Source organism: Trachemys scripta, chromosome 12 (assembly GCF_013100865.1).
Source record: "Trachemys scripta elegans isolate TJP31775 chromosome 12, CAS_Tse_1.0, whole genome shotgun sequence".
NCBI classification, from domain to species: domain Eukaryota; kingdom Metazoa; phylum Chordata; order Testudines; family Emydidae; genus Trachemys; species Trachemys scripta.
Genome location: NC_048309.1, coordinates 2,681,896 through 2,692,929, shown reverse-complemented (window position 1 = coordinate 2,692,929; position 11,034 = coordinate 2,681,896). Strand labels below are relative to the sequence as shown.

General features: G+C 64.2%; 1 protein-coding gene across 2 annotated transcripts in view; it reads right to left on the bottom strand.

Annotated features, from left to right (window-relative positions):
* The window catches only part of RBCK1 (RANBP2-type and C3HC4-type zinc finger containing 1), a 14,053-nt gene extending 3,019 nt beyond the window's left edge, over nucleotides 1-11,034 (bottom strand). The window contains exons 1-12 of one of the 2 annotated variants that reach the window (XM_034786898.1): nucleotides 10,900-11,034; nucleotides 9,782-9,836; nucleotides 9,231-9,375; nucleotides 7,604-7,697; nucleotides 6,811-7,009; nucleotides 6,358-6,518; nucleotides 6,102-6,275; nucleotides 3,971-4,131; nucleotides 2,381-2,492; nucleotides 1,934-2,113; nucleotides 1,052-1,150; nucleotides 368-511 (exon numbers count right to left, since the gene is read on the bottom strand). In XM_034786898.1, coding sequence (XP_034642789.1) covers nucleotides 368-511; nucleotides 1,052-1,150; nucleotides 1,934-2,113; nucleotides 2,381-2,492; nucleotides 3,971-4,131; nucleotides 6,102-6,275; nucleotides 6,358-6,518; nucleotides 6,811-7,009; nucleotides 7,604-7,697; nucleotides 9,231-9,375; nucleotides 9,782-9,818 — 1,506 coding nt within the window. In that variant the 5' untranslated portion in view covers nucleotides 9,819-9,836; nucleotides 10,900-11,034. The remainder of the gene's footprint in view (nucleotides 1-367; nucleotides 512-1,051; nucleotides 1,151-1,933; nucleotides 2,114-2,380; nucleotides 2,493-3,970; nucleotides 4,132-6,101; nucleotides 6,276-6,357; nucleotides 6,519-6,810; nucleotides 7,010-7,603; nucleotides 7,698-9,230; nucleotides 9,376-9,781; nucleotides 9,837-10,899) is intronic. The other variant, XM_034786899.1, reaches the window with a different exon arrangement.

Here is an 11,034-nt window from a genome sequence, read left to right as displayed (position 1 = left end):
GAGGAAGGAAAATGTAATGGAGCACTGGAAGTAACTCCCCACTTCTGCAGCCAGCTGAGCTGTGAGCCGCGACAGCCCTGGCTGGCTCTGCACCCCTGCCAGCCACTCCAGCATCCCGAGGCCAGCTGTGTGCAGCAGCAGTCGGTCATTTAAACGGTCACAATCAGAGGGAACAGCCCAGCTGCGTCCAGTGGTTCATGCCTCTCCGAGCATGTGGGTTGGGCTGTTTGCAGACTTGAGAAGGCAGAGCCACAGGGGCTTGTGTTGGGCAGGTTCTTTTAATTCTGGGGCAAGCGACTCCGCAGAATGGCAGGATTCCCCAGGTCGAACCTACAGTCGCACATGCTGGTTCATGCTCCAAACCTACCGCTGGCCCCCAGCGCGGCCCCTTGGTCACCCAGCAGATCTCAGTGTGACAGACAGTGCAGCGGATCCAGTCACAGCCGTCCTTCTTCTGGACAACGATCTTACAGGTGGGACAGTGCATAGCCTCCCCGCTCTGGACCATCAGCTGAAAGGAGAGGAGGGCAATGCTAACGTGCACGGGGGAGCTGATGGCCCCGGCTTCCCATTCCTATCTGGATCCCCAGCAGTGCCACCTAAGACACTCACTGGGATTTGCCCTTTGCAGCTGATGGGGCTAGCGGCTGGGCTGCCCCGAGCTCCGAATCAGTGGACTGGTCGCTTTACCAGGCTCTCTAAAGCCGATACTCCCTCATTTTGGACCATTGCACCCACCGGGTAGCAGAATGCCCAGGAGCCGAGCCATGCGAGCTCCTCTTGGTGCAGTCACATTCCCCTGGTCTGGCAGTGGGAAGCTGGGGCGTTCCCCTATCTCCCACTCTCTACAACCCCCTCCCCATCCGCCTGGTCAGGGCATTTCCTAAAGCCGCAGCGAGGGCTGAGAATGGTCACACGCCTCTTTACATTAAATCTGCTGTGCCGCCCTGGCTGTGTGTTCAGTGCTAGGCTGCAGCCCCTTCCTATCCTGCCCCCTCTCCCCCCCGCCTCGCTCTGCCCACAAAAGGGACAGGCCAGAGCGGGCTCTTACCGTCAGCATCTCGGTGGTCTGCCTGGCAGTCTGGTCGTTCTGAGCCCGGCGCTTGAGGTCGTCCTGATACTCCTTGCAGTTCATGGTCTCGTGAATGGCCTGGGGAGAGCACCCTGCTAGTTCACCAGGCTCTAACACGCCTCCTGGAACAGGTGCTACTGCCTGGCCGTGTGTCCCAGCTGCTGCTCCCCGGCTCAGGGGCCAGCACAGGTCCCCTCCCCCCAGCTACAGCAACTGTGCGTAGGGGAACACATCTCCTCCAACACAACCCTGGGTCACGGAGATGGAGTGGGACCCCGGGGCACCCCCTCACACTGCAGGGCAGGGCCGGCATACCCATTCCAAGCCTCTTTTGTGGGGCAAGGATAAGTGGCCAGAGTTGAGGGGAAGAGCAGAGTGAGCTGGGGCTGGCTCCAGGAGAAGGACGGAGCACAGGGCCGTGGCGATGATCTGCTGTTGGCAGAGCGAAGGCCACGGCGCAGGTTCACACTGGCCCTGTTAGCACCTCTAGGAATGTTGTTCTCTTTTCCATCTACCTCTGTCCCTTGCATGGAGGGACCATGGCAGGCAGCATGTGACACCATGGCTCTAGGGCTGCATGGACGTGCCTTAAACAGGCCGCTCCTTCCGGGCGCGTCTAAAGCCCCGGGCACGGCCTTCGCCAGTTCCGGGGCAGCCATGCAGGGCTCGTGAGCTTGGTCACTGCTGCCACACACAGCTCAAAGGCCACCAGCTGCTTTAAAGCTGGATCCCCCCACCCCTTCCCCGAATACAGCCATGCCCCATGGCACCTGGCTTCGCAGAGCCCAGCGGGCTCTGAACTCCCCTCCACCCGTCCTGGCCTCTCGGCCTGGGAAGCTGCGGAGGCAGGGGGCATCTCACCTTGCAGAGCAGGCAGTTCACCTTCTGGCACACGGGGCAGGCAAACTCGTTCACGTCATCCTCGAAGATGCACCAGCCCCGACAATCCGTGGTCTTGCAGTGGTAGCTGGACTGGCTGCGGTTCTCGGCGATGGAGACGCCCAGGTCCAGGAAGCGCTGGTATTCGGCAGCACTCAGGAGCTGTGAGTGGGACCCAACCCTCTCCATCAACACCGAGACACTCGCCCGTCCCCTGGCAGTGACTGATAACAGCCCCATCCTCTTCTCCCTGCCCTGCCTCCCCCTGCTCCCTCACAGAATAGCCGCCCCAGTTCCCTGCCCTAGCCCAGCCTACAGGACCCGGGCACGTTGGCATGCCCTCGCTTTCCTGGGTTGTATCCCGCCTCAGCTGTGCCTGCAGCTCCCACCCCACCCCTGGCTCTGTCCCCTCCTGCTCCTGGCCCCTACCGCTTTGATCTCACGCTCCAGCAGCTGTCCCGTGCAGGAGTACTTCTCGTCGATGTACGGGCAGGGCACCTCCGGCTCCAAGCTGTTCAGGATCGTCCCCTTCAGACAGTCCCTGGAGGGAGCCGGGGTCAGAGGAGACACAAGCAAGGCACAAGCTGCTTGAAGACTGAGCTGGATGGGGTCACCTAGGGGCCCGGCCTGAGGTAAGGAGCAGAATCCCCCCAGCAGCCCGGGCCCATGGATAACCCAGGGGAGCATACGCAGCGTGCCTGGGGCCCCCAGCCCCTGGGTGGGTACAGAGGGGATTACAACAGCGATTGGCTCCTTCCCACCTCCCTGCAGACTGGCACCCCAAGGGGGACGGACTTGTACGTAATCTGGCACCCCAGCAATCAGCTTCCCTTTGTACACAGGTCTGAGCGGTACACAGCACTGGAGGGGGCTCCTAGCTCTCCCTCACCAGGTCCCTGCTGCACTGAACCAAGCTCCCAGCTGATCGAGGGGCACTGGCTGCCAGGGACTCGAAGCCCTTGGCTGGGCAGCACAGCCACTGGTGCCTGCCCATCTCCAATCGCTCTGGGTGGGGGCTTGTCATGCAGAGGGTTAGTGGCTGCAGGGCACAGGGCTGGCGGTAAAGCCCCAGCAGGTAGGTGGCTAATTGATGGCAGGTGCCCATAAACGAGCAGGGCTGAGGGCTTGGAAGGGGGGTAGCAGAGAGGATGGAACAGGGTGGTGATGATTGTATCCCTGCTCCGGCACGGGGGCCCGTCAGCGCCCAGCACATCGTCTCCAGTCCCGTTTTCTCCTCCTCAGGGGCCGGTTTGAAGCCTTTGGGTCGAGCAGGAGCACAATCCCACCCGTGACTGGGCCCCGCGGGGGTGGGTTAAGATGTGATGAACACCATGGCGGGGGAGGGGCCCTGACACACTGCTTTTCCCTCCCCCACTCCTTCCTGCTAGTGGTTCCTGTCTGGCAGAGCCCCTGCTCCCCACAGCTGATGGGATCCTCAGATTTTTGAGGCCAGGCCGTCCACCCTCCACAGCTGGGCCAGGCTAAGAAGGCTAATGCAGGAGCATAGCCTGTTAACATGGATTCAACCAGGCTAGTTCCCTGTCGGGCTACTGATCTTTGGCCATATGGGGCACCCTGCCAACGCCCTCCCTGTTGGCAAGTGAGCCGGGGGAACGCTCTGTCTTCTTAGCGCAGCCCAGCTGGGCAGCTCTTCCAGCCAGGGGTGTGCAACCAGGCGCTCTAGCCCAGAGACACAAACCAGCTGGCAAAGCCTAGGAGGGTCTGAGGCAGGTAAGGCTCCCAGGGTGGATGCCAGACAGGGGAGGGGCCGGGGCTCTTGGGCACAGGCCGGCCAGGCAGGAGAGGGGCCAGGGTTCCTGGGGTGGAGGCCAGCTGGGAGAGGGACCGGGCCTCCCGGGCGCAGGCCGGCTGGGCAGGAGAGGGGCTGGGGCTCCCAGGGCAGAAGCCAGACAGGAGAGGAACCGGGGCAGAGGCCGGCCGGCTGGGCGGGAAAAGGGCCAGGGCTCCCGGGCGCAGGCCGGCTGGGTGGGAGAGGGGCCGGGGTTAGGACCCACCCACCTGCAGAAGGAGTGCAGGCACTCCCGCAGGGTCACCCCCTTTCCAGGCTGCAGGGTCACAAAGCAGATGGGACATTCGATCACTTCAGCGGCAGGCACCAGGCTCTGCCTGTCCACCTGCAGGATGTGCTGGTAGTTCTCGATCTTCTGCTGCTCCGTCACCTTGGCAGACAGAACAGCCAGTGTCACCAGGAGGGGCTGGTGGGTGGAGCACTTCGCTTACATTTCCTATCAGGAACCTTGACCCCTACGGGGCTGTGCCCTGGCCTCTCTACGCCACCCCAGCAGCCGACAACCAGCTGGATCCCCACTGCTGAATGCTCTGTGCAATGGGGATTCCCCAGGCTTGCAGGGACAGTGAAAGGGCCTCCCCGAGCAGTGGCCAGGGAAGGGAAGGGACCTGACCCCAGCATGCTTTGTGCTCCAGCTGTTCTGGGCTGGCAGTCTGTCCCCTAGGGATGGTTACAGCCTGGGTGTAAGGACTTACCCCAGGAACCAAGCCAACGCCTTGGCCACCCCACAATGCTGGAAGCTCAAAGGCAGGAATTAGTGAAGTTGCACAGTTGGGTGCTATGAGCACAAAGTCACAATAAGCCAGTGCTCCCCTGCTAGGTGGGGAGCCCCATTCAGCGGCAGGGGGACTACTGCTTCCTCCAGCCTCTCTCAAACCAGGGTTTGTTTTCAGTGTCCTCTCAGCCTCCCTCCCTGTCTCCGATAAATGGTGCCCGAGGTGCCCCACCCCAGCCTGGCCAGTGGGATGGGGGAAGGGAAGTCATTAGTATCCCAGCAGCGACTTCCAGCCATCGATGGATTTCAGAGCTGTCCAGAGGGGAACTAAGGCCCAGCTCACCCAAACGATTTGGGCGCCTCAACCAATCAATAAGTGACTTGCCCCCAGAGAGGCTGTGACAGGGCCTGGACCCTCCTTCCCCCGCTCAGGCCTGCTCCTTTGGAGTCATTGCAAAAGCTTCATGCAAATAAACAGGGAGAAGGGACTCAGCCTCCTCTGCCATCACCCGGCGCCCACAGCTCTCCCTTGCGTGCCCACCCTGTGACGGGAGCTTGCCCAGCCCGCCGCGCCCCACGCTGCTCCCTTAAAACCAGGAGCAACACGCAGCTGCAGCCTTCCGGCTCCATTGCAGCTGGGCGCTGCGGGCTGCACCTCCCTGCCCCGCAGCAGGGCCCAGCTGGGGCAGGCCCCTCGGCAGCACGGCGTGGAGGCTGGAAAGAGCCCGGAAATGAGGCTCGTCTGGCTCTGGTGCAGAGCGCGGCTCCGCTGCTAGCCCTGGCGAGGTCTGGGCTACAGGCAGGGCCTAGGGTGCCAGGATTTGGGGGGGCAGCATTGGTGGCAATTCGGAGGCGGGGGGTCCTTCCGCGCTCCGGGTCTTCGGCGGCAATCTGCGGCGGGTCCTTCACTCGCTCCGGGACCCGCCGCCGAAGTGCCCCGACGACCGGGAGCGTGGAAGGACCCCCGCCGCAGAATTGCCGACGACGACCAGGAGCGCGGAAGGACCCCCGCCTAGGGCGCCAAAAACCCTGGCACTGCTCCTGGCTACAGGCCCCGCTGCTGGAGAGGAGGCACCGTGAGCGGCTGGACCTGCCTGGGGCCCCTGCCTCGCCGGAGCAGCCTGGGAGCGACGGGCCCCCCTCGCAGGCCCCGCTCTCTCACTCCCGAGCCAGCGTGGCTCTCTCTGCCCAGCTCAGACGGAGGCCGGTGCTAGCCGCCCCGTGCCTCCCAGCTCAGTGTAACGCTGCGCTCCCGAGTCCTCCTGCCACAGGCTAGACAAGCCCCATGAGCCGCGGGGAGAACCGGTGTAGCATGGGGGCAGCTCCCCTGACGAGCGCCCCAGGGTCCTGTGCAGCTGAGCGGCGCCAGCCGGGCGTGCAGCTGGCCTAGAGGAAGAAGGGAAGAACCGGTGCCCCCCATCCTCACCTCCTGGTCAGTCTCTGTGCAGGGAACCCTGTGCCAAGAGATGCCCCAAGGGACCAGCCTAGTGGAGCCAGGGCAGGGTGCTGCACCAGGAGCCGCATTACAACGGTTGCTTACGGCGACAGTGCACAAGACAGGATCTGCCCCGGCAGCCAGTGGCGGCACTGAGCAGCCGCGGCTCCCCAGCGTCCCGGCCTCCAACCTGTAGGGACTGCCTCATAGCTTCCTCCTCGTTCCTCATCCTCGCCAGCTCCTCCTCGTCCGGCTGGTAAGCCGGGGGCACCGCGTAGTCCTCGGGCCGCTCCTTGCAGCAGATCTCGCAGCCGGGGCGGGTGGGCTTGTTGACGTAGGTGCAGCTCGGACAGACCCAGCCGACCTAGGAACACGGTGAGGACACAGGAGGTGAAAGAAGGGGGGGGGGGGGGGGCGTTGGCACCCTGCATCTGGGGCTCTCTTACCTTGGGGGGTTCAGGGGGCAGGGCGGCTTCCACCTGCGAGAGCTCATGCCTCAGCTCCTCCATGCACAGGCTGTCCTGCTCCTGCACCCCGGCTCCGAGCCCCACGTCCGCCGGTTCCTGGCTCCCACGAGGCTGCAGGCTGATGTCGCCGAAGCCCAGTTCTAGGGAGGAGAGAGGGAGGGAGTTGCTGCCAGGAGACGGATCTCCCTGCTGCTCCCACACGCTCTGGCCGGCTCTCCAGAGCCAGCACTCGGTGCAGCCCCGGATTTCAGCGCCTGCTTCTTGCCGTCGCCCCGCAAGGGACGTCTCCTCCCGAGACCAGCGCTGGCCCTCTGCCCTGGGGAGCCATCCTCAGCCGCAAGTCCAGCAGTCCCCTCTGCTTCCTGCCCGCTGGAATTCCCCAGCGCCAGGCTCTGCCTTTGGGGCTCCCCTCGGCCGCTCCCCCAGCCTCACCTGCCAGGACTCGGCGCTGCCGCTCCCTCTGGAATGTCTCTTTGCTGAGCTTGGCCTCTTTGGCAGACCTGAGGTAGAGATAGGCCATATCACCATCTCGCTGGATGCCGTTGTAGTGCAGGGTCTCCTGGTCTCCGGGGAGCCTCTTGCCCACCACCCACTGCTGAACACTGGGTGGGAAGCCGTAGTGGAGGAATACCTGGGCCAGGAGACACGAAGAGACACCAAGGGCCTCATTCAGAACCAGCTGGCCGCCGGGTGCTGTAGCGGGCAGTCACTCCGTGACCTTACGCTGGCGCCCACCGGCAACAGGTGCCAGCAGATCACGCCGCACGAACCAAGGCGAGCAGAGGGCAGCCCAGGAAGGACAGGCAGGGGGTGTCAGTAACACGACAGATACCGCAGTCAGCCGGCAGCCCACGAGGCGGCTGCCGCCTGCAAGGCCGGTGATCACACACACCCCGGTGCACACCAGCCAATGCCTGGCACGCGGCTGCGGCTGGCAGCGTTCGAGGCAAAGAGAGCAGAGGGCTGCAGGGCCGCACTAGCAGCTCGTGGACTGGGATGTGGAGAGAGACCACCGGCCCTGGTGTCCACACCTGCTCTCGGGAGCCCCCGGCCTAAGCCTGGACCCGCCTCTAGGCTCACTCTGCTGCTCCATTGTGTAGCCTGGAGGTGGTGACACGTGGGGCCGCCTTGCTCACGCCCTGCAGGGCCCCCTGTGCGAGGCCGCAGGGTCTCACCCCACGCTTCATGCCATCAGTGCCCCCGGCTCCAGCCCTCAGGCCCGTACCATGTCCTTCAGAGAAGCCAAAGTCATATGAGGATTGACTTGCAGGTAGATGGGGACTGTGGTCATCTGGGCATCCTCCACTCCCACCCACAAGCTGAAAGAAGAGAGGCAGTGAGAGCGGCTCTGGTGTCCCTCCTGCCCTCCCCGAGGTCCCACCGCAAGGTGCGTGCATGGCTCCCGGCGCCTGCCTCAGTCGCTCAGCCTCCAGCTCACGTGCTCCGGCTTTCTGTCTTTCCCATCGTGCTCACGCGGCCCAAGTCGCCTCGTTCTTCCCTACGGAGCCCGGGGCTGGCCCACCTCTTGGTTCCACACAGCTGCAGACCTGAGAAGTGGCTTTGACCCAGGGACCATCAGAGCAACAGGTGCAGCCTCCCCCGCAGAAGCCAAAGCCCTAGGTCAGGGGCGGGCAAACTTTTTGGCCTGAGGGCCACATCGGGTTTCCGAAATTGTATGGAGGGCCAGTTAAGGGAGGCTGTGCCTCCCCAAACAGCCAGACATGGCCCGGCCCCTGCCCCCTATCCGACCCCCCCTGCTTCTCGCCCCCGATGGCCCCCCCGTTCCCTGTCCCCTGACTGCCCCAGGACCCCCCACACCTGACTGCCCCCCGCTGCCCCATCCAACCCCCCTCTCCTTCCTGACTGCCCCCCGGGACCTCTGCCCCCATTCAACCCCCATTCCCTGCCCTCTGACCACCCCAACCCCTATCCACACCCCTGCCCCGACCACCACCCCAAACTCCCCTGCCCTCTATCCAACCCCCTCCCCATTCCCTGCCCCTTACCACGCCGCCCAGAGCACCAGGCCAGGCAGCCGCGCTGCCCGGCTGGAGCCAGCCACACCACCACACAGCGCAGAGACCGGGTCAGGCCCCGGCTCTGCAGCTCGCTGCCCCAGGAGCTCGCCCCGCCGCCCAGAGCATTGCACCAGCAGTGCAGCGAGCTGAGGCTGCGAGGGAGGGGGAACAGCAGGGGAGGGGCCGGGGGCTAGCTGCCCAGGCCAGATGCTCAGGGGCCGGGCAGGAGGATGCCCTAGGTCCTTCACGTCTCCTGTGGACTAGTCACTAGAGCGGGGCCAAGCCCCATCGCCTCCTGGCCGGGTCACACCTCACACTGGAGCTGCCCCCGGTGTATGGAGTGAAGGAGGCCAGGGCCACAGGAGGGAGACCCAAGAGCTGCAATGGGGTTCCCACCCACTATTGGGAGTGAGTGGCCACACCCCAGCCCCCTGTAGCTCCTGCCATGGAGTCTCTTAGGGTACATCTACACTACAGCGGGGAGTCGATTTAAGATACGCAAATTCAGCTACGTGAATAGCGTAGCTGAATTCGACGTATTACAGCCGACTTACCCCGTTGTGAGGACGGCGGCAAAATCGACTTCTGCCGCTTTTTGTTGGCGGCGCTTACTACCACCTCCGCTGGTGGAGTTAGAGCGCCGATTCGGGGATCGATTGTCGCGTCCCGACGGGACGCGATAAATCGATCCCCGAGAGGTCGATTTCTACCCGCCGATTCAGGCGGGTAGTATAGACCAGGCCTAAGAGGAGTGGCCTAACACCCCCTTTACAGGGACAGTGACCACGGTTGGCCACCATCCCCATTGCCCCGAGGCCCACGGGTGACACCCACCTGATTTCCTTTTTGGGGTAGGCCTCCAGCTTCACCTGCACCGTCACGGGCACCCGCTGCTCGGCCAGCCAGCCAGCACACTCCCGTGCCAGCTCCTTGTCCCCGCCCTCGATGGCCTTAGCCAGCTTCAGGGCCAGCTCCTCTGCTGAGCACAAGAGACCAGGCTGGACTGGGCCCTACTGGGGGGTCTCCTGGCTCAGGGCCAGGGCAGGACCTGCTCAAAGGGCCATGTGGGCTCCATCTAGGGCCTGGCAGGGGAGCTGCTGGGAGCTGTTTGCAGCCCAAGTTGCTAATTACCATAGACGAATATCATTATTTAGATTTATGCAAAGACTGAGCGGTCCTTCCATGGCTCTGGGGGACCCCCGTCAACAAACTGCAGCCCCACACTGAGCTGCCTCACAGAACAATGAATCCCCCTCGCGACAAACATCTGCTTTCTCTGCCCCCCAACTCCGCCAGCGTGTCCTGCAGCATGCCCACTTAGGGATGTCCAGGCCAAACCTCCGTGCACCGGTGGGCATTTCCCTGGACCCCCACACGGACCCCACCTTTCTTCGCCGTCTCCTCCACATATTTCGTCCCCATCGCAGCAGAATCCCGGGGCTGTTTAAAGCAAACAGAAGCATGTCAAACCCAGGCTGGGGGAGCGGGGCTGGATGCCAGGGGCCTGGTGCAGCCGTTGCATCTCCCTGGCAGGGAGCCCAGCCACCCAGGGCGAGGGCGCGGTGCTGCTAGCCTCCCCCGAAGGCAGCGGGAGAGTCCGGGGCTCCCCGGGGCTCTGTGCTGGGCTTGGCGTGGCCAGGGCAAACGACCCGGGTAGGGTCACATGCACCCTCCCTTCCCACTAGCCATGCACCCGCTTAGCTCTCCCCACCCGTGTCCCAGAGCTCCCTCTTGTGTTCTCCGGTGCGCATTATCCCTGCTCCATCCCGCTCTACGCTACGCTGGGCCCAGCAGCCCCCGGCTCCCAAAGCGAGGCGGGCGGACCCCAACAGTGCTGTCCCAGCGTGGACGTACAGGCCCAGCGGCTGCCTGGCCCTCCTTTTAAAAGTGCTTTCCCAGCGGGCGTGTGGGCACCTTTGTTTCCCTGCAGGAGTCAGCCCCGTTAGCCCAGCCCTGGATCAGCCCAGGTGCAGGCAGCGCTTTCAGGCCATGGCCCTGCTGGGTCTTGCAGGGCCCCCCTGTGCTGAGGTGAGTCCCTGCCCTGCATGCCTCAGACCCCGATCCCCGTTCCTGCCGGAGGCTGGATGGACGAGGCCAGGAAAGCGCTGACAGCGAGCTGGGCGCTGTGCCCCACCCAGCAGGTACAAGCCCTGCCCCGCTGACCTTCCAACCCCAGCCCCGTTTGCCAGCCGCCCTGGTCAGCACCGCAGGCCCTGCAGCTCGCCGAGCCGGGGCTCTGCCCCGACCACAGCCCCCGTTGGCCCACGGAGCGCCATCCAGCACTCCAGGCATGCCGCTCGCAAGGCGGTCGGCCCGAGGCTACATGAGCAAGCGGTCCCTGCATGTGGCGCCGCACAGGCCTGACAGACCTCTCCCCCGAGCACACGGCAGCAGGAAGAGGAACTCGGCAGCAGGGAAGCCCGGCAGGCACAGAAAAACCCACACCGCCAGGCTGGAGAGCAAAAGCCGCCCCCTGAGTGTCCGACCTGCCTGGCTCACTTACCTCCCGGAGCCCTGCACCAGGGGGCTAGACACTGGGCAGGGGTCAGGGCCAGCTGAGAGCTCACCACTGACTGAAGTGAAAACTGAAAGCAGAAGCGGAGAGATGAGGAAGTGGAGCCAAGGCCTTGAAACAGGG